Source organism: Aquila chrysaetos, chromosome 5 (genome assembly GCF_900496995.4).
Source record: "Aquila chrysaetos chrysaetos chromosome 5, bAquChr1.4, whole genome shotgun sequence".
Classification (NCBI taxonomy): domain Eukaryota; kingdom Metazoa; phylum Chordata; class Aves; order Accipitriformes; family Accipitridae; genus Aquila; species Aquila chrysaetos.
In genome coordinates this window covers 59,378,254-59,405,217 of record NC_044008.1, presented here as the reverse complement: position 1 = coordinate 59,405,217, position 26,964 = coordinate 59,378,254, and the positions used below count along the sequence as shown (strand labels likewise).

The window sequence follows — 26,964 nt, the reverse complement described above, 5'->3', positions numbered from 1 at the left end:
CCAAGACTGGGAGAGTTGTTTTTTCCACAAAGACATCATCATAAGGAAAAGACATCACCATAAGGAATTCCTCTAGACACAAGAGGAAAGAAAAAGCGTATTATTTTTCAAGACTACATCCTGAATATCTGATTCAAAATTATGCCATGTTAAAACAAAACCCTTGGCCTCACAAAATCTCCCAGTGAGATCTCCCTGCCAAATATCATCTAGGATACAGACATTTGCATCAAGAGAAAAATGTCTACAAATACCCTATTCAAGACCAAGTACAATTATGTATGAATGTATAGATCACTCGCAAAGCTAATTTTGCTTACAAAGGAAAATACCTCATTGCTAAACGATTCGTATGGTTAAGCTAAAACTTTTCCTGCAGCATTGACTGGGAATACAAAAGGATTGTTCCTTTTTGTTTTGGCTGTAAGTGAACAAAATGCTGTTTTCAACTAGATGTTTCTCCCGAGTTTTTGTGACAGTTGGATTAATTGTATGCAATTATTCCATGAAAGTAAATTTATTCTGAATGCCCTGGTAAATTTCTGGCAGTTCAGAGGAATCTCCCAGTTGGGACACATCCATTGCGAAGAACACCAGGTAAGCCAGAAATGGGAGAAAATTAAAATAACTCAATCTATAATCAGGGTAGAAGGTAATATAGCTGCTAGAGAACAAGAGAGTCAAAAGGGTGTTTTACAGTATCAGCTTTACAGTCTAAACTTGATGAACATGTTTGCACTATTCAAATAGCTAATTTTTCTACTATATTTGTCAAGGTATGTGCCAGAAAAACAGAGCAATGAAGAATTCCAAAAAGCATGTATTCATTTGAAAAGAAAGATAATTGATAAAATATTCCATAATGAACTGTGCGTAAAATAAGACTATTTTTGTCAATACAGGGTGTTGTAAAATCATGTTTGTTTAAAAATGTGTTTCTTGTGCTTGAGCAATTCTTAAAATACTGAAATAATTTCTAATACAGTTATCAGGCCAAAGAGTGAAAAGATATACTGATTTTGATTCAACTGTTATTCCTAGCTCCAAATGAGTTACCCAAAATACAAATCAGATAGTTACAAATGTCTAAAACTGCAATAAACACCCTAAAATGTTATTAAAGCTTTGCTCTCACTTTGGAACAGAAATATCAGCACCCCTGCAAAAGCATACAGTCTTATTCCCATAGGGTTAATGCCTCAGCTACAGAAACCAATAATATACCTTGCAGAACACATTTTCTGTTCTCCTTGCTTCTTTTCACAGGACTGTCAATCATTGCTAACAAGAATACGAAGGGTAACGCTGAATTTGAACTAACTTACTGACTAGGCTGAAGAGCTAGATTTGACTGTCAATGTCTAAATAAAATCACATGTATTTGCAACCTTTTATATTCATTTATATTATATTTAAACCCTGTGATTTTTTTGAACGGTTGTAGTCTGCTCTTTCCGCCTACCCCCTTGCAATCTAAATGTTCACATTAGAAATGCAGAGGTGAAGATTCTTTTAATCCGAGGCAAAAGGCCTTTGATGTTGAAGCAGATACATTTTCCCAAACCAGCTGTGCAGTTCCTGCATTAATTAGGACATGCGGAATGCTCTTTAATAAGCGCAGAAGAATGAGAGGTCTCTGAGGTCATACATTTATTACATGTTCTGAAAAGTGGTTCCTTCACCTTTTGTTTTTAGCCAAACTTGCCGTTTCATTTTGGTCAGGACCCAATCTATAAGCAACACAGGTATTACACAGGCTGTTTGGATCTGGTATCACAGATCACTAGAGGCTTGACCTACAGTCCAGGGAAGTCAATGCAAAGATTCCCACCAGGCTTTGCCGCAGGTCCTAAATTTTTACATGCAGGAGACAGATGCTACAAAATCATGGTAAAAAGTAAGTCAGAAATAAACTGTTGCTTAGTTCTGTTTAGCCAGTCTCTCCCATTACTGACGTCTCCTAACAGAGAACGTGAAGGAGCACACAGCGGGCTCACCATGGGTCACCTGATTCTGAAGGTGGTTTTTCCACCCTCATTCTGTCACTTGCCCCAGGGCTGTGCAAGAGGAGCTGATGAGAAGAGATGCTGTGTAAAACACAGTCCCCTTCTTGCATGTTGCAGAAAGACGGCAGAAAGGCTTCTTTTGTACAGGCAGTCAAGGATGTGGTATTTTCAGACCTTCATTTACCTGCTCTTGGGAGGCTGTTAAATGCTCTGTTGCACATAAACAGTCCAACTGATTGTTGGTTGGCTTAGTGTACATGTCCAATCCTGTAATCCAAGTTTGCTTTTCAAAGCTCCAGACGCATTTACTTTTTATGCAATGCTCCAATGCAAAATATGATTATTTTTCATAAGATATTTGTTCTACTTTTCCTCATTTTCTAGCCCCATCTTCAAATTCACCAACAGAGGCTCAGGAATGTAAAACAGACCCTCTGGGAACTGTATAAATTTGGGGGAAATAGTGCTGTTCTACAAAGGCCTTCTGAAACTTTATTTAAGATGGTTAAAATTGGTCATCCCACCAATAGTTTAACCTGATTTAGCAGTTAAAAATATAGTGCATACATAGTAGCATTTTAAATTGATGCTGGAACTGGATAAAAGGGACATCATCAAGATAAAACTGCAGTTATTAAAACGCCAACAATTGCAAGTATTAATTTTCCTTCTCAAGTTCCACGAGGTTTGCTTCCATTACCTATTTAGGTCGCAAGATGCTAGCAGCATACTCACTTTCATTTCTTGCTCCCACTCACAATCAGTTTGCAGGGTTTTATTTACTGACACTGGTGGGACAGTTTGAAATCCAGAACAAAATAGCTACCAACAAAGAGACTTTTAGAATATAGTAAAGATAAGTAACATTACAGAAAATATGCAAGGAGTGCTTCTAATAGTTACAGTTTTGCACTTCGTTCTTCTCTCATTTTCATCACCCTGCCAGAAGCTTAACTGCATCTTCCACTTAGCCCAAGCACTGCTTTTAGCCTTCAATGGAAATCATACCCATTCAGCAGAAAAAATAAGCTTTTCCCTTTTGATCACCCTAAGCCTCCTTTGTAGAGTGGCAATACTTGACAATGCTCTTCTATTTTATCAGGTGGGAACTTGCAGACAACACTTTGCAGTGATCAAATTAACAGCGATGAAGACTTACATTTTGAGAATATGGTATATGCTTGTGCCGATAATACGGCTGAATACAGCTGAGGATTTCCAATGGACAAAGAATAATCCTGGCTCTTTCTATTATGGCACTTTTCCAGCTGGTACTTTTGAATTACAGTTAATTGTGGGTTTTATAATACTCTAGATCTACATGTGTGTTTGCACAAGAAAGCTACCAAAAGGTTTTCCTTGTCCTTCCACGGAAATGGCAGAAACAAAAATTCAGGCTCTTGCAGAATGAATACCTAATATCTTCTGCACCTAGCTCTGGATATATAAGGATTCACATAACCCTGCACACTTCATATGGTCACTTAAAACAGTAATCTCAGAGTAAATGCTAATAGATTAATATTTCACATCCAGATCTCCCTTTCCTGTCTGTGATTGAATAAGATGCACAGTATAACAAATCACATCTGAGAACTCTTCTCCTTTTTCATAAATTATCTACAACTAACGAAGAACTATAAACTAAAAATATTCTTTGTTATGCAGCTAACTTAAGAAATGAACATGAGTGAAATAATTGTGCTGGGTTTGTTTCAAGCTGTTTAGTATCATCTAATTCACTCTTCAGCAAAACTTTATGAAACCTTGTCCTTTCTTCAGCATATATTTATACACGCTCACACATTTCATTCAACAAAAATTAAAACTAAAAAGATATAGACACTGATTTGTTTTCATGCTCAAGTTTTTAAGTGGCTTGTGAAATGGATTAATCATGTCCTTTTGTATAATACTAGGAAAATAATCCAGAATCTTTCTATGTATTTCACATAACAATAGCTAAACTTGTCGTCGCTAAAAAAACCATAAAATCTAGCAGGCAGAAATTATGTGGGAACCTGATTTTTTCTTACAGTAAGACATTTCTGCCATGCTATCAACGCACTGCCTCATCACTGTAAAATAATGGTAACGAGGTTTAATATATGAAAGAATTAGATCCCTTTTTCAGTGCATCAGAAAAGGATACCTTTAGTCTATACCACATTTTCATAGTCCCTTTTTATGCACCGATAAAGTTTCATGTAGAAAACATTGGCCTCTTGTTCAGTAGGCATGCAGTCATGCACATTTCACACCAAGCTATGCAGCTGTGAAGGTGTATCAATTACTTTCTCATATGAAAATTTAGTATGAAGACTGGTTTTGCAGGAAAATGTTTAAATCTTAACTCACTTCTTTTTACCTTTAGGTTTTTTATGGGGTGTTGGAAGTTCGGCATACCAGACTGAAGGGGCCTGGGACAAGGATGGGAAAGGACCAAGTATCTGGGATGCTTTTACTCACAAGAAAGGGAGAGTGTTTAGAAACGAAACAGGAGATTCAGCATGTGATGGCTACTACAAAGTTAAGGTACCGTTAAAGAGGAACTATCCCTCTAGAAACATTCTGGAGCCATTTCATGATACTGATTTCCCATTTTGAAATAACAGTAAAGAAGAAATGCTTCAGTTGTTCTATAGGCTTATTTAAGATAGGAAGCCAAGGGATGGTATTCTTAATTAGATCAGTAAAATCCTCTTTCCTAATAATCTCATAGAATCAATAATACCACAGTATTTCCCAAATACGTCTCAGTTTTTCAGGATTTTTGTGTCCAAAGAAATATTCTAGATTTTGTGGGAAGTCTAAATGCCTAGGTAGAACAACAATGAAGACATTTAAGCTTTGAATAAAATTAACATCTTTGTGTGTGTGTTTGAGTAGCTTTAAAGGTTTCCTATGTATATTTTAAGAAAAATAAAACTATCAGCTGCTTTAAAATTCAGGCTGAACGTTTTTCATTTTTTTGAATGGATAACAAATAAATAATCAATGCAGCTCTATTAGCAATATGTTTCCAAGCTTAAAACTATCAAAACCAATTTTAGAATTACTGTCCTGGAGAAAAGACAGATAGACAGCAAGAAGAATCCAAATGACTGTGATAAACCAATATTACATAATTGGAATTCCAACTTATTAGGTAAAAGTTATATTCCACTGAGGTTTTTCCACATATATGAAATCCGAGGGAGAACTAGAGGTCTCAGCAAGAACTAAGAGCAAAGAAACTAATATGCCTTACCATCCTAAAATAGGAAAATGCAGGAGAAATTTAATTTGATGTCTCTCAAACAAGTCAAAGCTTGAAAGAACAGCTTAATAAAAACCCATAGAGAGGTTGGAACTTTGAGGCTCATGGGGCTGTTGCATTAGAAGAGATTGACATGATGATCACATGACCTATTTTTCAGAGAGGATTCAGGTACAAATGATAGCATTTCAACATTTACGCACTACTGTGGGCTTGTGTTTTGAGATACTTTCTAAAACTTGATTGTATGTGTTCAGTTAGATGGTCCTCTTCACATAAAAGCACTCTCTATTTGCTTTCATCAGCAGAATTCTCTTTGCATTGGCTTATCTACCATCAATTTCTAATTTCGTGCAATATTGAAGATGTACGATTTCTTAGAAAAAGAACATGTATTTATACCGAATTTATTCTTTGTGCTAACTCCAGAATGAGACGGTAAATGAAAGCCTGCATAATCACATTTTTGTGCCTAGGCTGAAATGTTTGAGGCCAAGATTTACAGGCTTATGTTATTTTTTAAAACATGCCTATTACAAATTCTGACATAAATATAATTGTGTTGCAGAATACCTCAACTCATTTTTCTGTCCTCTATTTGATGGTGAAAACATTCAGTTTCCATAGCTGTTAACACAAAACATTACAGGACTTCTTTAGAGTCAAGAAAAAAAAATTATTAAAAGGAAGTATACAAGTAGAAAGAGCCATCATCTCAGAGCAAATGCAGAAAATAACTCATAGAATCCTCTTTTGTGCAACTCTTCTAAAGATATTCTGCATTCAGTACTATTTAAGACAGATGAGTAACTGAAGAGTTACTCTGTTCCGACTTGAGATATGTTAATTGGTTTTCTTTTCACAGGATGACATTCAGTTACTGAAGGAGTTGAAAGTTAATCACTATCTATTCTCTATCTCATGGCCTCGGATTATGCCCACTGGCATCAAAAGTAAGCATAACATTTCACCATATTCTTACCAGTATTAGAGGCAAGTAATTTTACTCATGAGCATACCATAGTTTAACATTACTGTTAAATAGATTTCTGTCTCTTTATCTGCAGAACAGAGCTTAACCATTACACATCCATTACAGTACACCCATCATTGTGATGTAAAATTGCTTGGTTAAAGTTTTAGATTTCTATTCTTCCAGTTATCTGAAAAACAATCCAGGTAATTTTTTGTCTCTGCATTTCATCAGCAGAGCAATTGAATGAGAAGGGAATACAGTTCTACAATGATACAATTAATAGTCTTCTGGAAAACAATATTACCCCTATCGTGAGCCTCTACCACTGGGATCTTCCACAGGTTAGACAATATTTAAATTAGTGAAGTGTCTAATATAAATGCTTCTGATAGGAGATTTATTTCTAAGTTTAATGACTATGTGTACTTTAGAAAAATGTTTAAAGATCTGCATGCTTTTAAGTGTCCTTATAATTATTTTCTATTCATTTGTGTTATATACATTGCAGTTTATATACATTGAAGTTTCAGAAAAACTCCTTCTGAGCTACTGAAATAAAAGTCTTTATTAATAGGTAGCTGAACTTTAAATAACATTATTGATTCTTCAAATTCTTATTTATGAAGGTTCTCCAGGAAAAGTATGGTGGCTGGCAAAATATAAGCATGATAAATTATTTTAACGATTATGCAAATCTGTGTTTTGAGAAGTTTGGCGATCGCGTGAAACATTGGATTACTTTTAGTAATCCTTGGGTAAGTTATCAATGCTTTCTTTCCAATCACTCCTATTACAGAGCACTGTTCCCAAAATTCTGTGGAAGTGATACTACAGGGAAGCAGGTTAAAAATTGGAGAAGGAGAGGGAAAGGGAGAGAGTTATGCCATTAATCTTTGTGCCCAAAAATCTCAGTGGCCAGATTCCACGCAAGTGCAGAGTTTTAAGACGTGAAATTCCAGTGAAGTTTTGAAAAATCATCAGCTGAAGAGGTGAGAGGCACAGAAATCGGAAAGGCAGTTACAACTTGCCCTTCATGTGTTTCATGAGGGAACAGCAAGCTGGCCAGTCAGTCCACTAATGTTAGTCACCAACACATTGCTTCCAACAAGCCATGGGATATTATCAACCAAACAGCAGGGTAGTAGATGGGAGCCAAGGGGAGGGGAAGGAAAAAGGGGACTAGAGAGGATTGAGAGATTGAGACAGACCATGCAGAAGAGCACAGGATCTAAGTCTGTAGGATGGCAGCAAAGGCATTAGCTCTGCTGTTCAGAGAATAACTAACTGTATGTATGTTTGTAGGCAGTTGCTGAAAAGGGTTATGAAACAGGAGAACATGCACCAGGACTGAAGCTCGGTGGATGCGGAGCATACAAAGCAGCACACCATATAATTAAAGTAAAACTAAAATTATGCTTTAAATTATGTGTGAATTAAGAATATTTAGCAGACTGATTAAGTTTTTTGGATTCTGCTCTTTAAACAGAAATATAGCTTTGCAACAATGTCATTTCCAACTAGCACATTGAAATTATCACCTGGTTTTAAACTACCAATGCATATTCAGGTGTAGCATGAAATTCTAGGTGCTTCATGTGACACTGTTTCAACAACTTAAATTTTTCCTTATAATTTAAGTGTCTCTTACAGTATGTTTTGAACTGGTTGAATAAGAAAATATTCAGGTTACTCTAGAAACAAGGAGTAAAATCCTGACCTGTTGAAATGAACTTGAATTTTTCAAGTGACTTCAGTAAGGCTAGCTCTCATAAAAGTAAACTTTCACTTGCCTGAATAAATTAGGCAAAGACATTCAAAGACTGGAGACACCAGACAGAACACTATACTGAATGCTGCGTATTACCTTCATGGGGACCTCCCAGAATTTAGGGAAGGAATCTTGCATAAATGGTTTTTTGACATCTTATGCGAAATGAAAGCTTCCGTAATATACATAAAAGAAATTAAGTGATATTTTCAGACACAACTTAGTGCAAAAACTGCTCTTGATCTTCACTAGTTTTCTATACTGACTGTGGCATAACAGATTAAAATGTGCATACGATTTTTTTTTAACTTACAGACTCATGCAAAGGTATGGCACTCTTACAATAACACATGGCGTAGTGAGCAGCAAGGTAATAAGGATTCATTCTGTAATTATGCTTCTATTTATATTAAGGGCTTAAAGATTATGCCTAAACTGCAGAATTGTCACTTTGTGTTTTAAGGTATGGTTGGAATTTCCCTAACTAGTGGCTGGGGTGAACCTGTGGATCCACATAGCCAAACAGATAGAGACGCTGCTGAAAGATATATACAGTTTCATCTGGGATGGTTTGCAAATCCAATTTACAGAGGAGACTATCCAGAAATTATGAAGAATTATGTAGGTAAGCCCCAGTAACCAACTATAACATGAATAAATTACACACTCACAGAATATTACAACAGAATAGCCCCTGACCAACATGTAGTTAAGTATGAGGACACAGGTGAGACAAGGCTAAGCAATGAAGGGCCCATGGGGCTAGACACAGCTCCTGAGCAATTGGGGACATATTAGAACTAAAAAGTTGAGCTGCTGTTGAACCCAACAGTTGCACATCTGAGTGCTCCAAACTGGAAAGGAAACAACTACCTCACTTTTCAGTCATAGTCCATTTTTAGTGGCCTAACCAAGACAGGGAGTTGTTAAGTATTTTTCTGGATTTTCTACCTACGGAACAAAGAACCAGCAGTATTTCATCACTAAAGCTTGCATTTCTACAGGGTTCCACTATCTTTGTTTCACAGAATGAAGAAGATAGGCAATGTATCCAGCAGCAAAACACTTCCGTTCCTGTCATATTATGTTTCCAAGCACTCTTTTGACATTTATCATACTCCTTGGAAAAAAAAAAAACACTTTAATTCACTCTATTCTCCATGTATGGTACCCAGCTGATTGTACTCAACTTACTTCTCCAAACTAAAAGGATGAAAGATTATTTCATCTTAAAAGCAAACAAACTAAACTGTCCTCTACGCTAAGTTCAGGAAAACCATATTTATTGTTGGTGAGGGAAAGAAAACAAGTTTCTATGCTCCTCAGAAGTATGTTTCCTATAATTATTTTGATAGGTAGGAAGAGTGCCCAGCAGGGCCTGGGGACATCAAGATTACCAACTTTCTCAGTGCAAGAGAAAACCTATATTAAAGGGACATCGGATTTCCTGGGAATAGGTCATTTTACTACTCGTTATGTTCTACAGAAGAGCTTTCCCTTTCTACAAGTGTCCAGTTACCACACTGACCGCGATTTGGCTGAACTGGTGGACCCAAAATGGCCAGCTCCAGGACCAAAATGGTTATATTCTGTGCCATGGGGATTCAGAAGATTACTCAACTTCATTAAGGTGATTACAGAGTAAATCTTTAAAAGGAAGTAAACAAAATTGTCTTGTTACATGCAGAAGCTGTGCTTAAACTATTTTAGATTTTCAACAGTTCCATCTCTATAGTCTTGTCATACTGGAAAGTTTCTTTGCCAAAGAACCCACCTTAATTTCAGTTCAGAAAAATATAGAATTCAGTAATTTTAAAATAAAACCATAGTTAACTTAAATTCCTAGTTATACATTTTTCTTACTAAAGGTAACTTTAAGTAAATCTAGAAAATTGCTTTTGATACATTTTACTAAGAATCTCCTGTTCTGTCAAAATAAGATGATTTTGTTTACATGAACCAGTCCAAACATCTCTTTGTTTGCAGACACAATATGGGAACCCTCTCATTTATGTGACAGAGAATGGAGTTTCTGAAAAGGTACAGTGTACTCAACTGTGTGATGAATGGCGGATAGAGTATCTGAAAGGATATATTAATGAAATACTGAAAGGTAACTTTAAAAAACATTTTTTTAGTGCATGAGCTTTTTAAGCATTTTCACCTTCTGATTTTCTACTCTTGTAATTTACATCATAGAGAAATAAATATTCACCAATCAAAATGAACAGCAACCTAGGCTAATAAATTTTCACAAAAATGACAACCTAGCCAAACTTACTGATCCTAATAAATACAGTAACCTGCATGAGATTTAATACTGTAATAATCATCAGTTTCCACTTCTAGAAAGGAGAAATTGCACTGAATTACCATTCTTGTAAAGCTCTAGTACCTCTAAGCTAAAAATAATATTTTCAAAGGATCCTAATTACTTTATACTTTGCCATTTTTCTGTCCTCGTCCCCCCTCCCATTTCTTTCTGGTATAAAACAAAACACCTACAGAACCGTATTTTAAGGACGATAAACATAGGCAACACACTTAACAGATTAATTTGTATTTTGTTTACAGCTCTAAACGATGGTGTTAATGTCAAAGGTTATACTGCCTGGTCACTGCTGGATAAATTTGAATGGAACAAAGGCTTCTCTGAAAGATTCGGATTTTATCACATTGATTTTAGAAATAAGAACAAACCACGATACCCAAAGGCATCTGCTGACTATTATAAAAAGATTATCAGCGCAAATGGATTCCCAAATCAAAGAGAGGTGATGTCAGTTGCTGATTTTATTCTTTTTTCTTCCGATACATAGGCAAATATCACATTGAATTTCATGAAACAACCTGCATGAATACAGTACTTGAAACAACACTTTGGTTCTGTAAATTAGGGATGTGTTAAATACACAGGCCTCCAGAGACAGAGAAAGTGGAAACGGCCTCAACTACTGTTTCTGAAGCATTTTGTGAACTCTAATTGGACTTACTGATGTGATCAAAAATTCTGAATCATAAGTTACCAGTGCTCTGCCACATTTCTAGGCAGAAAATTACACATACGTGCTACCTTATTGGAAAATAATATGGAATATAGTATGTGCTTTTTAAACTCTTATTAAACAATTAACTATAAAAAAATATATTGCAATAAAAATCACAAAGACACAAAGAAACTTTCAGAAAATTATGTGTTGATAGAATAAAATAGTTTCAAGTCAATTGTAGTGGACAAATGTTCAGGGACAGAGAATAAGCTGCTGTGAATGAGACAGAATATTAGTCTACTAGAACTGCTATATGTCAACCTTCTCAGGTGGAAAATTGGTATCAGAAGGCCATGGACACTTGCTCTACCACACACCAACTCCGTGCTACAGGTAATTATGTGTCTTCCGTTTTGTTTTATAAAAGCATATTATGTAACTTTCAGATTTTATACTTCTCTGAATACTACTATTAGCAGGTCCTAAAAGGTATTTTCTCCCTGGAAGCACAACAGCTTTCATATACAACAAGCCCCTAGAGAAAAATGTCTTTCTTTACTCTCTCCAACTAAAATCACTGTAGCTAAATGGATCAACTTTGGATGTTAGTGGAATACACAAACTGAAAGAGTTATAATTTAAAATTAAGGCTAGGGATGACAGTATTCTCCTTAAAATAATGAAAGGGCTAAATGCTCTTTCAAACATAAAACAAACCCAGACAAATCAAGACAACCATGCAGACAGAAAAATCTGTAAATGTTTCACTTTTACATAAAAGGAAACTATAAAAAAAAAACAGGCTAAGTACTAGCCTAAGGTAGTGTTAAGCCACATTTCTGCTTTCATACTCCTGGTAACAAAGCTCACAACAGCACAACTTAGAGCAGCTGCTCAAGAATACATAATACAGACAACTTTGCCTGCAGTTTCCACAGTGCCAGCCTAATCCATCTCACTTAAGACCTTCCCAGTGTAATTCAGGACCCTTCATAATTCCTGAACTAGGAGAATAGTCTACCACAGTGGATTTCTGAAACTTTTAAGAAAGATGAAATAAGTATTATAAAGCCTCATAAGAAGGATGAGATAAATTCCATATTGTAGAAAATGTCAAAGCAGTCATCCTAAGTTTATCCTACTTAGCTTCAACTGCCCAGTTATATGTTCTATGTGAATTAACTGTGTTTATTGAACTCTTTGAGGCTTATCTGTGGAATAAAATTCTACAGAATAAAACCCATTTAATTTTCAAAGAGCTACAAAACAATCATAAAACGGCCAAAGTGCTTCCCAAGGATTTCTCTTTGACAGTTTTCTTTTCTACCCTTCCCTTGGGGTGGGAGGAATAAAAATCAAAGGAACAGTAGAATACTGCTAATGCACTGAAGCTAATTCATAGTAACACAATTTTTGCAGCCCTTTGAGCACCGACATATCTTCAAAAAATTTACATTAGAAAGAAAAAAAAAAAGAGAAGGAAAACTGTCATGGATTTGCTCCAGCTTTTGCAGACTTACGAAATTTTTTTTTGTTTTGTGTGCTGTTTATGCCAATGTCAACATTTAAAAAAAGTAATTTTAGCCATAAATGTGCAAAAAATCCTTAATCTATGTTAACTTTAAGTTAACAATTAGTATACTCCAGAAGATTAAATTTCTTACATATTACTCATTTCTCAAATTTTAGATTCCCTGATTACTCACATGGAAATGGTGACAGAGATTGTTCTTCCTACAGTTTTCACGCTCTGCATACTCATCAGTATTGTCCTACTAATATTCTACCTTCGAAGTCATAGTTAAAATTGCAAGCTTACACACATCTTTATTTTGCATAATAAATAAAATGCAACTGCTTTGTCATATTAGTTAGTTTACCACAGATGCCCCTTTTTATACCACTGTAAAGAAATATTACTTTACCTATCCACCTAGCGCTTTTATAGTTTTTCCTATTCAATTGCCAAAACATAATTTAATTTTTTTAAATCAAAACCCGAAGTACATTTTCTTTCTGCATTACTTTCTATTAATTTTAAGTAGCAGATTTTATGTTTCTTCTTATTTTGGAAAATACTATACATTTTGTTCACCAGAAAAATAGTTAGCTAAGATTAAAGTGATTCAAATCTTGACAGTACAAATTTCAAGTGATTAAAAGCTGCTTGCAAATGCTGGTTTCAGTCTGTTCATCAATAGTCTTTTAATTAGCATGTAACTGCTATTTGAAGAGAGACAGACACATAATTTTAAAATAGAAAAGGACTGAAATGTTCCAAGAGCACTGCTTAAACATTACTTTATTATTCATGTCTAAAAGTTAGGATAATATACATCTTATTATTCAGGTGTGGAGAAAAATTACTTGTAGTGATTAATGAAAGATGACAACTGCTGGGTCAGATTTAAACCAAGGACTCCTATCTCTCTAGTTTTGTTTACAGGGAACTAGGATTGCCTCATACAACTTTATAATATATTACACACAGAAATGTGTATTGTAAGTAATCCAAGCACTTCCAGAATGTAATATTCCACCTCAGATTCACTTCTACTGCAGGTAGGAACAAGTGAAGTACATGATTAAAAATTTGTTCCAGAATATGGACATCTGGCTATGTTTGTTCTCCTGTTGTGCTTGAAATTATTCCTCTAAAGCAAAGCAACAAACAAGTTTCCTATTTAGCTTGCACTATATTTTCAGCACTGCATGTGCATATACTGAATGCAGAGTAGCAGTACATAAATCCAAAAAAGGACCTTGGCTTCTCTTCAAAGGCTAACTATTAAACTGATAGTTATTAAGATGTAATATTAGGAAAGAGATAAGAAATAAGATTTACTGAGGAGAAACCAGAAATAATAGAAAGTTATAGTTTTGTTAAAGCATGAATATTGGGGGTTTCCTTATTCTTATCAATAGTTAATAGTTTTTTATGCAGAACGTTTGTCTCAAATTATTTAATCAGCATATACTACACTATGTAATTGTTTAAAATTACACTACCAAGATGTTACATACACTATCTAATCAACATAAGAACATATGCAACTATCATCCCAACATATTTAAATGATTATGCCCATCCAATTATATTGAATATTTTTTTTCAAGAAAATTATGCAAAAGCATACAAGACAACACTGTTAAAATAATTCACTTTGCACTGGGGAAAAAATGAATCTGAAGAAGAGAGATAAGTATATCCAAGAATACTCCAAAATATAAACATGGAGGCAAAGAAAATCAAATTGTCAGAAATTCACAATGTCCTGGATGAACAGCTTTCCAAATATATCTGGATGATGAAATGCCACTTGACACCAGGAAAACATTACAATATTGCTTGTTTTGTTGGGCTAAGCTAATTCACATTTTGAAGTGTCTGACTGCATTCTTAATGAATAAAAATAAAATTTAAAACCCCAAAGTGCAGTACTTTATTGAATGTTTGTAAATACACAAACAAAAATATCTACTATATTTTCAAAATAATTATACATTCATAATTGCACAACATTTATAAACAAATTAGATGTGTACACATGAATTATGGCTGTGTACCTCACACTTCAAGCACACTAAAGCAAATAACTCGGTAAGACGTACTGTTCTTCAAATCATACAGCATTTCTAAATACACTGTTGGAACACAGATAATACTGAACTTTCCCCTTTACTGTACCTTTCAAGTGCCTGCCTGTAAAGTAACATGCATTTATGTGAAATGCACCTGACTGCACTTAGCCATTGTAATAAAATACATTCTTTCTTCATTGCTTCCATTAACTGTGGAATCAGAAAAGACACCTGCATAGACAAAAGATGTGATCAGTCACTGTTCTTGGAAAGAGAAATTGTAGAGATTAGTTCATGTAGCAGCTTCAAGAACTGGTTTCAAAACCTCAGTTTTACTGAAAGGAGCACTTCATGACAAAAACTGAGAATGACAGGAAAGCTTTACCAAAGCATCAAACCTCATGCCAAAAAGGCAAATTATTTCTATACTCAGTCTTTATGCTTAATTCTTCCCCATTCTCATGCTTTTTCACTTGTTCTACGTTTGATTGCAGCAAGGCATGTCTTCTCACCTTAGCACCTGCTTGCTTCTCTGACTACAGATCAGCATTCAGTAACAGGTAAATTTCTCTTCAAACCCATTCTCAGACACACTGGCAAAGATTTTAGAAATAAGTTATAAGGTATTCTGTAGACTGTTTAACAATCATTTCATATTTGGAACTATTTTGTCATTTTAACTCTAAAAACCTAACTCAAAGGTGAGAAGGCAGAAAGTCACCACTTTGTGAAAATCTTTTACATTCTATGAATACCATCTCACCCTTTTAAGAAAAAACAAAACATTGTTTTGCTTTTGCTGAAGATACAAGAAAGTTCAGATCCACTGAACCCAGTATAAAAACTGAATTTATTAGAAGTGTGTACTTCCATTATTTCATGTCACCACAAATATTCCTTACCTGTATTGTTTGATGTCATATGTTTAACTGGAGGATTAGTACTAACTTGCCATGTTGTTTTAACCTCCTTCTGTCCATGCCCACTACTTATGTCCACCTTCCATATTTCTGGGTGATCACTGATAGAATAAACAAGAAATGTCAAAATTCAGTCAGGTGTTCAGTTACATCTGAATTTTAATGCTGCAAAGATTGAAGTTTCTCTTACTTTTGATAGAACTTCTTGACAAGTGCTGGTCTGATTGGCAGTTGAAACACATGCTTCTCATTTAGAGGATTTTCCTTATAATACTTCATGCAAATTCTACAATAAGAATCAACTAGTTACTAACTTTCTTTGGAGAAATGCTTGTGCAATACTGCATAAACCTTGTGGAAAATTAACTATGCTTTCAGATTTTATGATTTCCTTTGGTTTTTAATTTTAGTCACAAAGCAAAATTTAGCAGGAAGATCCAACTGCTACTTCTGCAGTCCCACTATCATCAACATTAGGGACAACTGGTTTGGTTTGGTTTTTTTAAGAGAGTTTCTTTACAACTGTCGAAGAGAATCTATTTGTTATTGTAATTTGAAGAGCGAGAAGTAAAAATGAAATATTACTGTGTCAAAGGGAAGAGGTTCTCATGTTTAAACTGAAGTAAGACTGTGCAGCTGACCATTATTTCCAGCATATGGTGAAGCTTTTGAACACGATGAACTTGTTCTTGTAGATCTACTGATGTGGAAACGAAGTAATCCTGGAACAGCAAACAGCTTCTGCTCTTAACTAGACACTCAGTTTCTACAAACACACAACACATCTTCAGTATACTAAAATAATTTTCCCGTTTCTTTTGAGAAGCCAAAATTTTAATGACCCAGCAGAGTCAGAACAAAGTTCCATGCTAACAAAGTATGAACAAAGATTCACTGTCCTGCCTGACAATGACCTATATCAGATACCTAGGAAATAATATACGAATAGGGAAACAACATAATGACATTTCTGCAGTATATTGTTCCATCCTCATGATTTGCAATTCAGTTTCTCAGCTTATAGGAATGATATGACTTGCATCCCACCATCAGCTAAGTGTGCTCTACTTTATACTGCTTTCAGAAATGGAAAAAAAAAAAAAACCCACAAACAAAAAGAAAACCAAAACCAAACCACAAAAAACCACATCTCACCAAGTAGGTTAATGTTGCAAGTTCCTGGCCTGTGAAATGAACGGGGAGGGGGGGAAATAATTAAAATTTACTACATAGTGTCAGATGAAATATAAGCAACATTCAGGTAATCAAACAGGAAATTCTACTAAAGAAAAGCACAAAGTCACTAGGACAGTGATGTTATTTATTGACATGATTACTCATTCAAAAAAAGAAAAAAACCCTGTAAAGTGGCATGGTAGAGGCATTATTTTATTTATTACAAGGCTGCACAATGAAGAACCCTACTGCATACTTTGAGACAACCACCCTCCTTGGGACATAATAAAAAAGCAACTGAAACAAAGAATGAAAACAGGATGACAAAGCAAAAAAGAAATTAAGAGATGAAGGAAAAGGAAATGGGTAGCAACAATGATAAAACACAAACTCTTCCTCCCACAGGTTCAGAAAGAAAATAAAGCTATAATACTGAAAACAAAGCCACAACCATTTCAAGAAAAAGCGTACTTTACAAAAATCTTTCCACCCCAGCTTGTTTCCAGTATAATATATAAGAATAATCAAAAATACCTTTCTAAATACTACAGACTGTACAAACACAGCTATTATATATAAATACCATTGCCTGATTTCCTTTTAAGCCATGTAGACCATAAAGAAAAAGACAGAAAGACCATGAGGGTCTTATTTCTCTCACCTACAGCAAACATAAGAAAACAAAACAGTCCACAGTTATATAAATCTGGTATTTATTTTACTTGAAGTTCAACCTAAAGTTTTTTTCAAATTGAAAAATAAATACATGGTTATGCAAGCTATATTTAATTTTTTAAATTTTGAAACCATATACAACTGAAAAGTAGAATTACTAAGGAGGCTGGAAACAGCACTTCAGCAGATGGGAGCAGAAGCGAGATCAAGGTTTCCAAAAACATCATTATTTTCTGCATGGAATACCTTTTATCTTGAATTTCTAATAATGTTAACAGATACCAGGCTTACCTATGAAAAAACTGACATAATCCTTCTTCATCTTATCCAAACCAATCTCCAAGAGCATTTGAATTGGAGTGATGCCACTGAGGGAAACGACCTCTATCTTTCCATGATATGACTGTTGAATCAATTTACTTAGCAAACTGCTACTCCCTTGATGAATCTAAAAATTAGAAAAGTTTTCTTGTGATGTATCAGTGTACAAAACATCATAAACGTTGTTTAGAAGTACAGCACCATGGAAACGGAGGCAAACTCTGACACGTGAAAGTAATTTAAAAAACAATACAACACAGAAATGAGGGGTAGTTAAGTGACAAGAACTATATTCTACTTCAAACAACTCGAAATTTTAACATTCATTGTGAAATACAAATACATACCCATGGCTGTATCTCACCACGTTCCAGAGATTTTATGATCAGTGTGAAACATTCTATCAACTCCTGATAGGAACTGACACCTTAAGAAAAAAAGATGCAATGTTTTCTTTATCAATCCAGGCTCTCTCTCTAGCTGTTAAATCATTAACAACGGGCCAACACATACTTGCAGGAACGAAACCCCTCATGTAAAGAATGATAGCTGAAATGACAGATTGCACTGCTTTTTGTTAAGTTTGTTGTATGATGACTTTAAAAAGGATTATTCTAAAGAAACAATAATCAAGAGACCACCGAACTGCATATGACTGTTAGAGAACAGCACATGGCAGAAGCAGGTTGTCATGTAACACATTTTGGCTACATTCTGTCTATATACACTGAAACTCAACACATTTTTTAAATTTAACTGAACAGCCTCCATCTACAATATGAACTATTAGTATCCATTTATCCAGCTAACTGCTTCCTAAGCAAGAAACAAGCCTCCACACATTGTGCAGCTGACACTGCCCTGAAGCAGGATAGATTGCAGTCACCACAGTACATTTTTGCTATCTAGTTTCAATTCAAACACAACAGTGGTTGCACTAATAGGAATGAAAGGGATTTAAAAGTTGCATGACTCCATCCCTCAAACACAAAGGAGTTGTTATAATCTCTGGAACAGCTTAACAAAAGTTAATTAGTAATCTGAAAAAATAGTATTAAATAAAAATGTATTTTACTAAAGGACTGTGAGTGGTATTACAAGAATGAAAAAGTTTGTATGCAGCTTTATCAACTTCAAAATTGTCCTTCAGATCTAGGAAGACAAAAATTTTATAAAGTTTTCAGTTTTAGAGCACATGAGTACTACTGATTGTTTAGTACCTTTTACAACCAAATAAAATGAAATATAGTATCTCCTACTAGATGTTGGTCTACCTTTATATGTCATAAGAAAGTATATCATCTTACATACCTAAAATTAGCTCTTCTAGAAAAAGCCTGCTGATAATTTTCTGAAGAGCTGATCAGTCAGTCCTTAAAACTCAGAGAAATTTATATTCATCTCACTGAGAAAGCAATACAGTATAGTAGATACAGAGAACAGAATTGAGGGGGCAAAAAACCACAATACACTTACTTCTTATTTTGCACCATAATTGTTCAGCAAAATCCAGGTCTCCTCGCTCACTGAAGATTGATTTTATTGAACTGTCCACTGCAGCTGTGTCACATTTGATTTTCTGAAAGAGTTTGTTTGTCTTAAGTAAAAAAGGATGCCTAAGATTCAAAGACCTTATGAATTAGAATTTTCTCGAGATCAGAATTGGGTGCATCACTAATTTTTCCCCTTTTCCAGGGAAACTACTGCAGAGAAACTACTAGTGCATAGTAATTTGGAAGCCTATTTTTATTTAAAAGTGAGACTAATTCTTTTCAGAATTATCACACTGGATAATTGCTAGCTTTGGACCAGGAAGTGAAGCCTACTATCAGAAAGACTTTTGATCATAGCCAAGTAAAGCTCAACCAGATTGTCTAGTAAAATCCAACTCCTTAGCTCAAGATGGTCCTTTTCACCTTACAATGGCACGATGCACGGAGCATTGGTAAATAGCAAGAATACAGTCCAGCAAGTACTAACTCAGAATATGACCTATGGTACACTGAACTCATAGATGACTAAATAACTGCATGTATACCTAGCAGTGCCCTGGGACGCCAAAATTAATACATTCATAGATTCTCAGAGCAGAGAACTATTCTTCTGTTATCCTGATCATGAATATTTTTCGTTTAGCTGATACAGAAATCATTATATTTTTAGCTTATCAACAAAATGCAACTTCCCTCTCAATAGGAAAAATATGCAAACCTTTCCTTGTAGGCTGAAAGGGGAAAAAAATGTTAGTATAACTGAAGACATTTTTATAATGTGAATTTCTCCATTGCCTTAGAATATCATAAACCTCTAGATAAATAGGACAGATATCCAATTGATACCATTAAATTGGCCCCATATCATTAAATTAGGCAAGAAAAGCAAATTAATGATAGAATGCAATGGCACAAAGGTCAGAATTCCTGGAAGAAACTAGGACATGATGGGATCAGTAGCTTTAGGAGATGACAGACAACAGTTAAGACAAGGGAGTGCGATTGCAGCTGATACAATACAGTTATACAGTTGCAAGCTTTTGGTAGTGAAAAGGAAAGGAAAGAAGCAAAGCAAAATAGCTCCACACCACTGAGTTATATAAAAAAATACGTATCACGGACAGCGGTAGACCATTCAGAATAAAAAACCAGGGAGGTTTTCTGAAGGTAAAAATTAGTAGACTTTCTATTAGAGGATAGCTATGGAATTCCTAATTTTGCCTGTAAGGCCTTCTTCCATTATTTTTACACAGCAGAAACAGAAAGCAAGAGATCTATCTTTACATGTCTATGTATTTACATATGTACATAAATAATATACAAGTCAAAACTTGAAATAACTACAGTTATAAGGGAAACAAGATGACAAAGCAATTGGTAGGAAATTGCATATACCTCTGTTTCATTCTTGCTTCCAGATATACAATATCCATCCAGCTTCTTCTTTAAATCTAGTAGAGAAGAAAAATAAATTTCACTGCTATGGAAAAAAAAAAAAAGTATCATCAAACCAATTGTATAAATCCCCAGGCACATCATAATTAACAAATACACTGCCCGGATGGCTAATAGACAAAATTTATCCATTTAAAAATTGTTTTTACTGAGTAAGGATGTGTCCTAGTTTCAGCTGGGATAGAGTTAACTGTCTTCCTAGTAGCTGGTACGGTGCTATGTTTTGAGTTCAGTATGAGAAGAATGTTGATAACACTGATGTTTTCAGTTGCTGCTAGTAGTGTTTAGACTAATGTCAAGGATTTTTCAGCTTCTCATGCCCAGCCAGTGAGAAAGCTGGAGGGGCACAAGAAGTTGGCACAGGACACAGCCAGGGCACCTGACCCAAACTGGCCAACAGGGTATTCCATACCATATGACGTCCCATCTAGTATAGGAACTGGGAAGTGGGGGCAGACAATCGCCGCTCGGGGACTAGCTGGGTGCCGGTCGGCGGGTGGTGAGCAATTGCACTGCGCATCATTTGTACATTCCAATCCTTTCATTATTGCTGTTGTCATTTTATTAGTGTCATCATTATCATTATTTGTTTCTTCTTTTCTGTTCTATTAAACTGTTCTTATCTCAACCCGTGGGTTTTGCTTCTTTTTCCCGATTTTCTCCCCCATCCCACTGGGGGGGGGGGGGGGGGGGGGGAGTGAGTGAGCGGCTGCGTGGTGCTTAGTTGCTGGCTGGGGTTAAACCACGACAGGATGTAGTCTGAAAAGATAATTTCTTAACATTTTTTATTATAAGCTATATGTTTTCCCCATATAACTTTACTACATTCTATTATCTAAGTATAAACTTGTTAAGTTCCAGTGTGGAGGCAGTAAGGGGCAGGAGGTGGTCCAATAAGTGTCTCTGGTTTTCTTCCAGATGGATTTATCAGAGAGAGTTTTTGTCTGATTTGTCTTTTGAACAAGTTGTATCTACATCCTAAAAAAAAAAAATTACAGTTGCATTTGAAAACCCCTTCATGCACTCCTACATCTGATTCTCTTTTTAGATTTGTTTCCTAATATCTTAAACTTCTGACAAGACACATACTCTTCACAGCAGTTTTCAGAAGGAATCAGTAATTTTGGATGCTTCATTTTAAGATGTCATCAAAGGATTGTTTTCCACTACCAAAGAGACACTTAGCATGTTTAGAAGTTCATGTGCATGTCAAAACTCGAAAGATGCATCCAGAACTGTCTCAATTGCTTTTTAAACATAATTGTGTCATTTTATAAAGAAACAATTATTACTTTTATACAAGACACTAGGACAAAGAAAAATGACAGTGAGTACTGACTAACCTATTTAACTGCTTTCTGCAGGTGGTTATAGCATAGAAATTAACATCTCTAAACCAAATACTTTAAAAATTGTATGTGGAATTTCCTTTTATTTCTGTGAAAGGTGACATCCCTCTCTCCCCATGTAACAAGCAGCAATTACCAGTGAGAAATTCCTGGACCAGTTCAACAGCTGATTCAGACTCTAATGGCTCAGGCCACTCAGTCACACCGGTCTTCAAACCTTCAGCCAAAGCCTAAAGGCAGCATGAAAATCAAAACAACACAAGTCAGTTCTTATTTGAGGTTCTGCATGTGTCATACTTCAAAATGTAGTTAACTTCTCCAAGAATCATACATCTCTCTCTGTACAGCTAACCATGAATTTAGAAACTTCTTGAATTTCCTGGCTTTGGCGTTCATGAGCTTTTGTCCTCCTTGTATTTAAGATTCCTAAAACTGAACTCAAATTTTATTCTAAAATAAAAGCTTAAAGTTATCTTTGAAACATCTGATGAAGTTTTAAATAAAGTATTAACACATAAAATCACCATTCCATGTAAAACTGAAATTGGAATTCTTCACTTATACTTACAAGGAGAAACTGCAGTTCTCTATATAGCTGATATACAGGACTTCTGGGGTCCCCAGACTCCAGTGTAATATTCTGAAAGTTCCAGAAGTTTATGTCAGTTTCAAACTTTAGAACTCAAGTGTCCTAAAATTTTCATTAGTGAAATGCATATTAGCATAATTTATAATTTAGATTATGAACACATTGTGTTGCTTATATACAGAACAATAAATGCAAATGTCACGAGTCAAACTTATTTTCTATCCTTTACACTACTCATGATGTAAGCTGTGGAAAAGAGTTTGGGTTTATTTGCTTTTTCCCTCTTGACTTACCAGTGTGGCAGCTGAAACTAGTGGGGGTGTCTCCAGAATCTTATCTACAGTATTCCATGTAATATCAACATATATATTGCTTTCAGATTCTACAATTGTGTCCTCTATTACAGCAGCTCTAATAAGTTCATACTGAGCAAATCCTTTTGTCACCACCTAGAATGAACAGATTTAAAAAAAACAAACAAAAAAAAACCCCAAAACCAAACAAAACCACCACAACATTCATTGTTTTGTATGCATGCAAAATAATTTTAAAAGCATTCCACACACACACACAAAAAGGGCTAATATCAGACAAATGCATTACAACATAGGGAACTCAAATGTTACTTCAAAAGGGACTATTATACTATAGAATCATACTAAGGTGAATTTCTAAGTAGAATCTATAAAGCTCCCCAAAACCAGTATCGTAAATCCAAAACCAGAGTTTTTAAACTTAGATTGGAGACATGACAGACTGTAAAAACCTACAATAGATGAATGATGCTTCATTTTATGTGCCATTTTGAGCTCTTCCAGGTTTGCAAAATAGGTTTTATCAGCTGTAGGACCTAGGAAGGGAAAAAAGTAAGGAAAAAAAAAAAAAAATCATTTGACACAATTCAAATTTGGCACTTAAAATTAATTCTCAAATACTCCATTTGGTCAAGTACAACTCATATTGTCCTTTAGAAAGCAGGCATTCTTCTTGTATTTGTCCTATTGATAATAAGAGCTGGTGTTAACATATAAATGTTTAGTAAGAGTCAGTGCTTGTGTAAGGAGTTGAAAGGTAGCAATTTAAATTTGCTAAGTTATTGCACCTGAGTGAAGGTGGGCCAGCACAGATACTGTTTCATTAAGTGTATTAAAAAGTTATTGCCCCCACACAGCATGGGTTAAAAACATTTTTCTTTTCTCTCTCTTCCCCTCCCACCCCCCTCGTTTTTTAAAACAAGGAATATAGAGCAGTACCAAGCCAACATCACACAAAGGACAAAGATAGCATGGCTACATCAATATTCCCACATTTTTAAGCCTTCTTATTTAATTTTATGTGTAACATTATAACCTTACCATCACATGTAACCATATAAAAATTTATCCCTGTAATTCTGTTTCCAGCTTTGAGAGGCTCAGCTCCAAGCCAACAAGTATGTTCGGGATCAGAACCGTCACACCTTATCCAGAGGGGAGGAAGCACAACCAGGTCACTTATGTTCAAGTGGGTCATGTTTGGATTTTGGACCATTGTATATAAGGAAATCAACTGCCTAGAAGTACGAACAGGAAAAAAAAAAAAAAAGATGCCAGCAAGTATAGCTAAATCTATCCCTTACATAAAACTTAACTTCTATCTACCATGCTTCATTAGCAGACATCAAATCATTTTACAAAAAGAATGCAGTATTATAATCCTCTTTTTACAGGTGGAACAACGAAGTCACAAAGGAAGAAGTCATATCATAAGTGAGATATATTTCATATAATATCTTAATTTAAAGATTCTAAAAGCATAATTGAATTTTACATTTTAAGCATATTAAAAGGATAAGTTAAACTAGTCGCCATGTTTTGGTACCATGCCTTGGTATTTTAATAACAGCCAATGACCCCAATCAGATTATTTTTTTTTTTTTTTTTAAACAGAAGCCTTACAAAAACAAGCATTGAAGTCTTAGTAAGCTTTCTTTGCTCACCTACACCCAGACAGTCCCATTAACCTAATGGCACAGCTCAAGTGCTTTTCCAGTACCTTGACTTTAGCTACTTTGTTAGGAACACTTTTAGCTAGGGGAGGCCATTTTGCAGGATGAAAAATGGTCATATCACCTCACTACACTAATGAGTAATTTAATTTTGGGGGACTGAAAATAATACAGGTTCTAAATATTAGGAAGAGACACAAAAGTTGCAAAAGAAAATTACATTGAAAAGGGTAGGCAGACCTTTGACACTTACTTTGCTCTTCTAACAGAAAGAGCCACTGGTCCAGAACTCTCCTTTGGTAAAAGCTCAGAGGCACAAATAGCATCATCTGGTTTTGATTCTTCCATTGCATCACTTCCTTCATTGTGTCTCTTTTAGAAAAATGCACAGGTAAGTCAAAAAATGCAAGGTATGTGAAAATATTTGATGGGAATTCAAAAGCCTAGAGTACATTTAAAAAATTAACAACTAAGATATACACTTACTGCTTTCTGCAAAATATATATCATATTGTTGCCATTCCAAAATCTTTCAATGGGACTTTTGTGACTACCACCAATCAAACAGATCTCTACATCAGTCTGGTAAAAAACAAACAAACAAACAAAAAAACTTTTTAATACACTACATATAAATGCTGCATTTCAGCAATTTTTTGTATCAGAAATTGCAAAATTAGCTAATTCCACAAACTGTTTTCCAACCCTATTGCAACCACTCACAAATCTAAGGCTTTCTTACTTCAGGAGAACACAGTTACTGCATGCCATAGGTGGAATCAAATCAACTGTGACAAGACAACAACTTTCAACTAACCAACGTAGAAAACTGAATCTTTAACAGGTTGATTCTATGAGAAACTGAAGTTTGGTTTGATGAACAAAGCTTCAGATAATCCAAGATATGAGGGATCATTGCTGTCAATTAGCAACTACAGTCACCAGATATCCTTGAGATGGAGACCACATTTAAAGTAACATTAAATATCAATTGATCACATCTCTGAATGTCTCGTGAGAGCTCTAAATGCTGTTTGGACACATAAAATAACTCGAGCCTGTTCTCGAGAATGAAGGAATATCAATCTTTACTTAGGCTTTTCCATACTCACAGAAAAGTATTGCTTGATTCTTCATATCTAGTCTGTTTTTCACATTACTGTATATTTAAATAATCACCTGATTTTATTTTCAAACTATCAAACTTATGTAAATCCCAAGATTAGTACAGCTAAATAGCACCAGAGATTTTCCTCCAGCCATTCCTATGTTCCAGAAGCCGTTAGAAACAATTGCTATTTTCATACACATATCCCACTCCCCATAAAAGTACTTAGATAAAATGCGTGCCATTAGAGGCTGCAAGTTTGAAGCATGAAAATACTTCCTGAGCACAGTCAGACTGCTGCCGAGAAGGGCAGCTGCTGTGGCAGCTCTTTCCTCCCCTCCCAGCAATCCCATACGGTCTCACCCACCTTCTGCACTTCACACGGCCCCCGCCCCATCAGGCTCTCGCCAGTACTTGATCCTTACAACCATTTAAAAAAAGTCAACTGTTAACAGGTGGAAAAAATCAGGTGGAATGCGGGTATGAGGGGGGAGGTGAAGGCTGGCGCTGGCCCCGGGAAGGCAGCACTCTGGTACCCGGGTCTGCTTCTCCGTCCTGAGGTAAAGGTAGATCTAAAGAGATATTGCTGAGGTGAACTTTCCTTTTGACGTGATATCCCCGCACATATCTCAGCTGTTGATCAGTGCCTGCGCGTTTTAAACATACAGACTCAGGTTACGTGACTGTATTTTCACATATGTATTTACCTCAAAGAGACACGGGTGTTCGGGGGTACTTTCCCTTCCTTCTTCATATATTCTGAAAGAGAAGAAAACGTTAAGCTACATAAAGTTTTTTCCTCCCCATTCCTCATTAAACAGTAAGCTTAACCGCAGAGTCTCAGCAGCCTCCCCACAAGCCGGGGCCCCGCTCGGCACCCCCGCCCCAGCCAGCCTCCGTCAGCAGAGCGGCCCCTCAAGGCAGGCAGACGCCGTCCCGCGCCCGCGGAGGGCCGAGACCCACCGGAGGAGGCGGCCGTACAGCTCGGCAGCCGCCCGCCGCCGCCGCTCCGCGGCCATCACCGCCCGCCGCAAACTGAACAGCGCGCCTCTCCCGCCCCCCCCCCGGCGCTACATCCGGGGCGGTCTGCCTAAGGAAGACCAAAAAAGTATTATTTTCACCCCCCAGGGGTGGGTTTTATTTATATTTATTTGCGCCGCTCGCCTCCCCGTGGAAAAAAAAAAAAGCCTTAAAAATTTTATAATTTCTGTGAGACTGGCTGACCGTCACGCCGAATCCCTCCGCCAGAAAAGAGTCCCCCGGTTTGGGAGGCGACTGAACGCGACCGAGGCGCCCGGAGGGAGAGGGCT

General features: G+C 35.9%; 2 protein-coding genes across 6 annotated transcripts; one reads left to right on the top strand and one right to left on the bottom strand.

The window, feature by feature from the left end:
• Positions 1 to 3,116: 3,116 nt before the first annotated feature.
• On the top strand, positions 3,117 to 12,804 carry LCTL (lactase like). Its single transcript, XM_041123942.1, has 13 exons — positions 3,117 to 3,277; positions 4,381 to 4,541; positions 6,131 to 6,218; positions 6,476 to 6,582; positions 6,868 to 6,996; positions 7,544 to 7,639; positions 8,325 to 8,379; positions 8,473 to 8,634; positions 9,365 to 9,639; positions 9,996 to 10,122; positions 10,584 to 10,783; positions 11,329 to 11,392; positions 12,689 to 12,804. Exons 1-13 carry the CDS (start codon positions 3,154 to 3,156, stop codon positions 12,802 to 12,804), a joined length of 1,704 nt encoding a protein of 567 aa, XP_040979876.1. The 5' UTR covers positions 3,117 to 3,153.
• On the bottom strand, positions 10,790 to 26,954 carry ZWILCH (zwilch kinetochore protein). Of its 5 annotated transcripts, none has more exons than XM_030016066.2 (18): positions 26,879 to 26,954; positions 26,362 to 26,413; positions 25,033 to 25,128; positions 24,800 to 24,918; positions 23,915 to 24,111; positions 23,330 to 23,409; positions 22,853 to 23,008; positions 22,539 to 22,610; positions 22,107 to 22,200; positions 20,562 to 20,617; positions 19,150 to 19,252; positions 18,021 to 18,100; positions 17,644 to 17,800; positions 16,657 to 16,685; positions 16,087 to 16,223; positions 15,692 to 15,787; positions 15,484 to 15,602; positions 10,790 to 14,812 (listed from the first exon to the last, which is right to left on the bottom strand). In XM_030016066.2, exons 3-18 carry the CDS (start codon positions 25,054 to 25,056, stop codon positions 14,721 to 14,723), a joined length of 1,611 nt encoding a protein of 536 aa, XP_029871926.1. In that variant the 5' UTR covers positions 25,057 to 25,128; positions 26,362 to 26,413; positions 26,879 to 26,954; the 3' UTR covers positions 10,790 to 14,720. The 5 variants fall into 5 exon arrangements, with proteins under 5 accessions (XP_029871926.1, XP_029871925.1, XP_040979874.1 ...); XM_030016065.2 differs by lacking the exon at positions 26,879 to 26,954 and adding an exon at positions 26,618 to 26,712; XM_041123940.1 differs by lacking the exons at positions 15,692 to 15,787; positions 26,879 to 26,954 and adding an exon at positions 26,618 to 26,712.
• Between the last annotated feature and the right edge of the window lie 10 nt (positions 26,955 to 26,964).

Coding starts and splice junctions, on each gene's coding strand:
- LCTL (XM_041123942.1), top strand. CDS start 3,154: ATGAAGACTTACATTTTGAGAATATGGTATATGCTTGTGCCGATAATA. Junction 6,583..6,867: donor ACCACTGGGATCTTCCACAG/GTTAGACAATAT, acceptor TTATTTATGAAG/GTTCTCCAGGAAAAGTATGG. Junction 6,997..7,543: donor TTACTTTTAGTAATCCTTGG/GTAAGTTATCAA, acceptor GTATGTTTGTAG/GCAGTTGCTGAAAAGGGTTA.
- ZWILCH (XM_030016065.2), bottom strand. CDS start 26,673: ATGGCCGCGGAGCGGCGGCGGCGGGCGGCTGCCGAGCTGTACGGCCGC. Junction 23,410..23,914: donor TTATATGGTTACATGTGATG/GTAAGGTTATAA, acceptor TTCCCTTCCTAG/GTCCTACAGCTGATAAAACC. Junction 17,801..18,020: donor GTGGTGAGATACAGCCATGG/GTATGTATTTGT, acceptor TCTAATTTTTAG/ATTCATCAAGGGAGTAGCAG.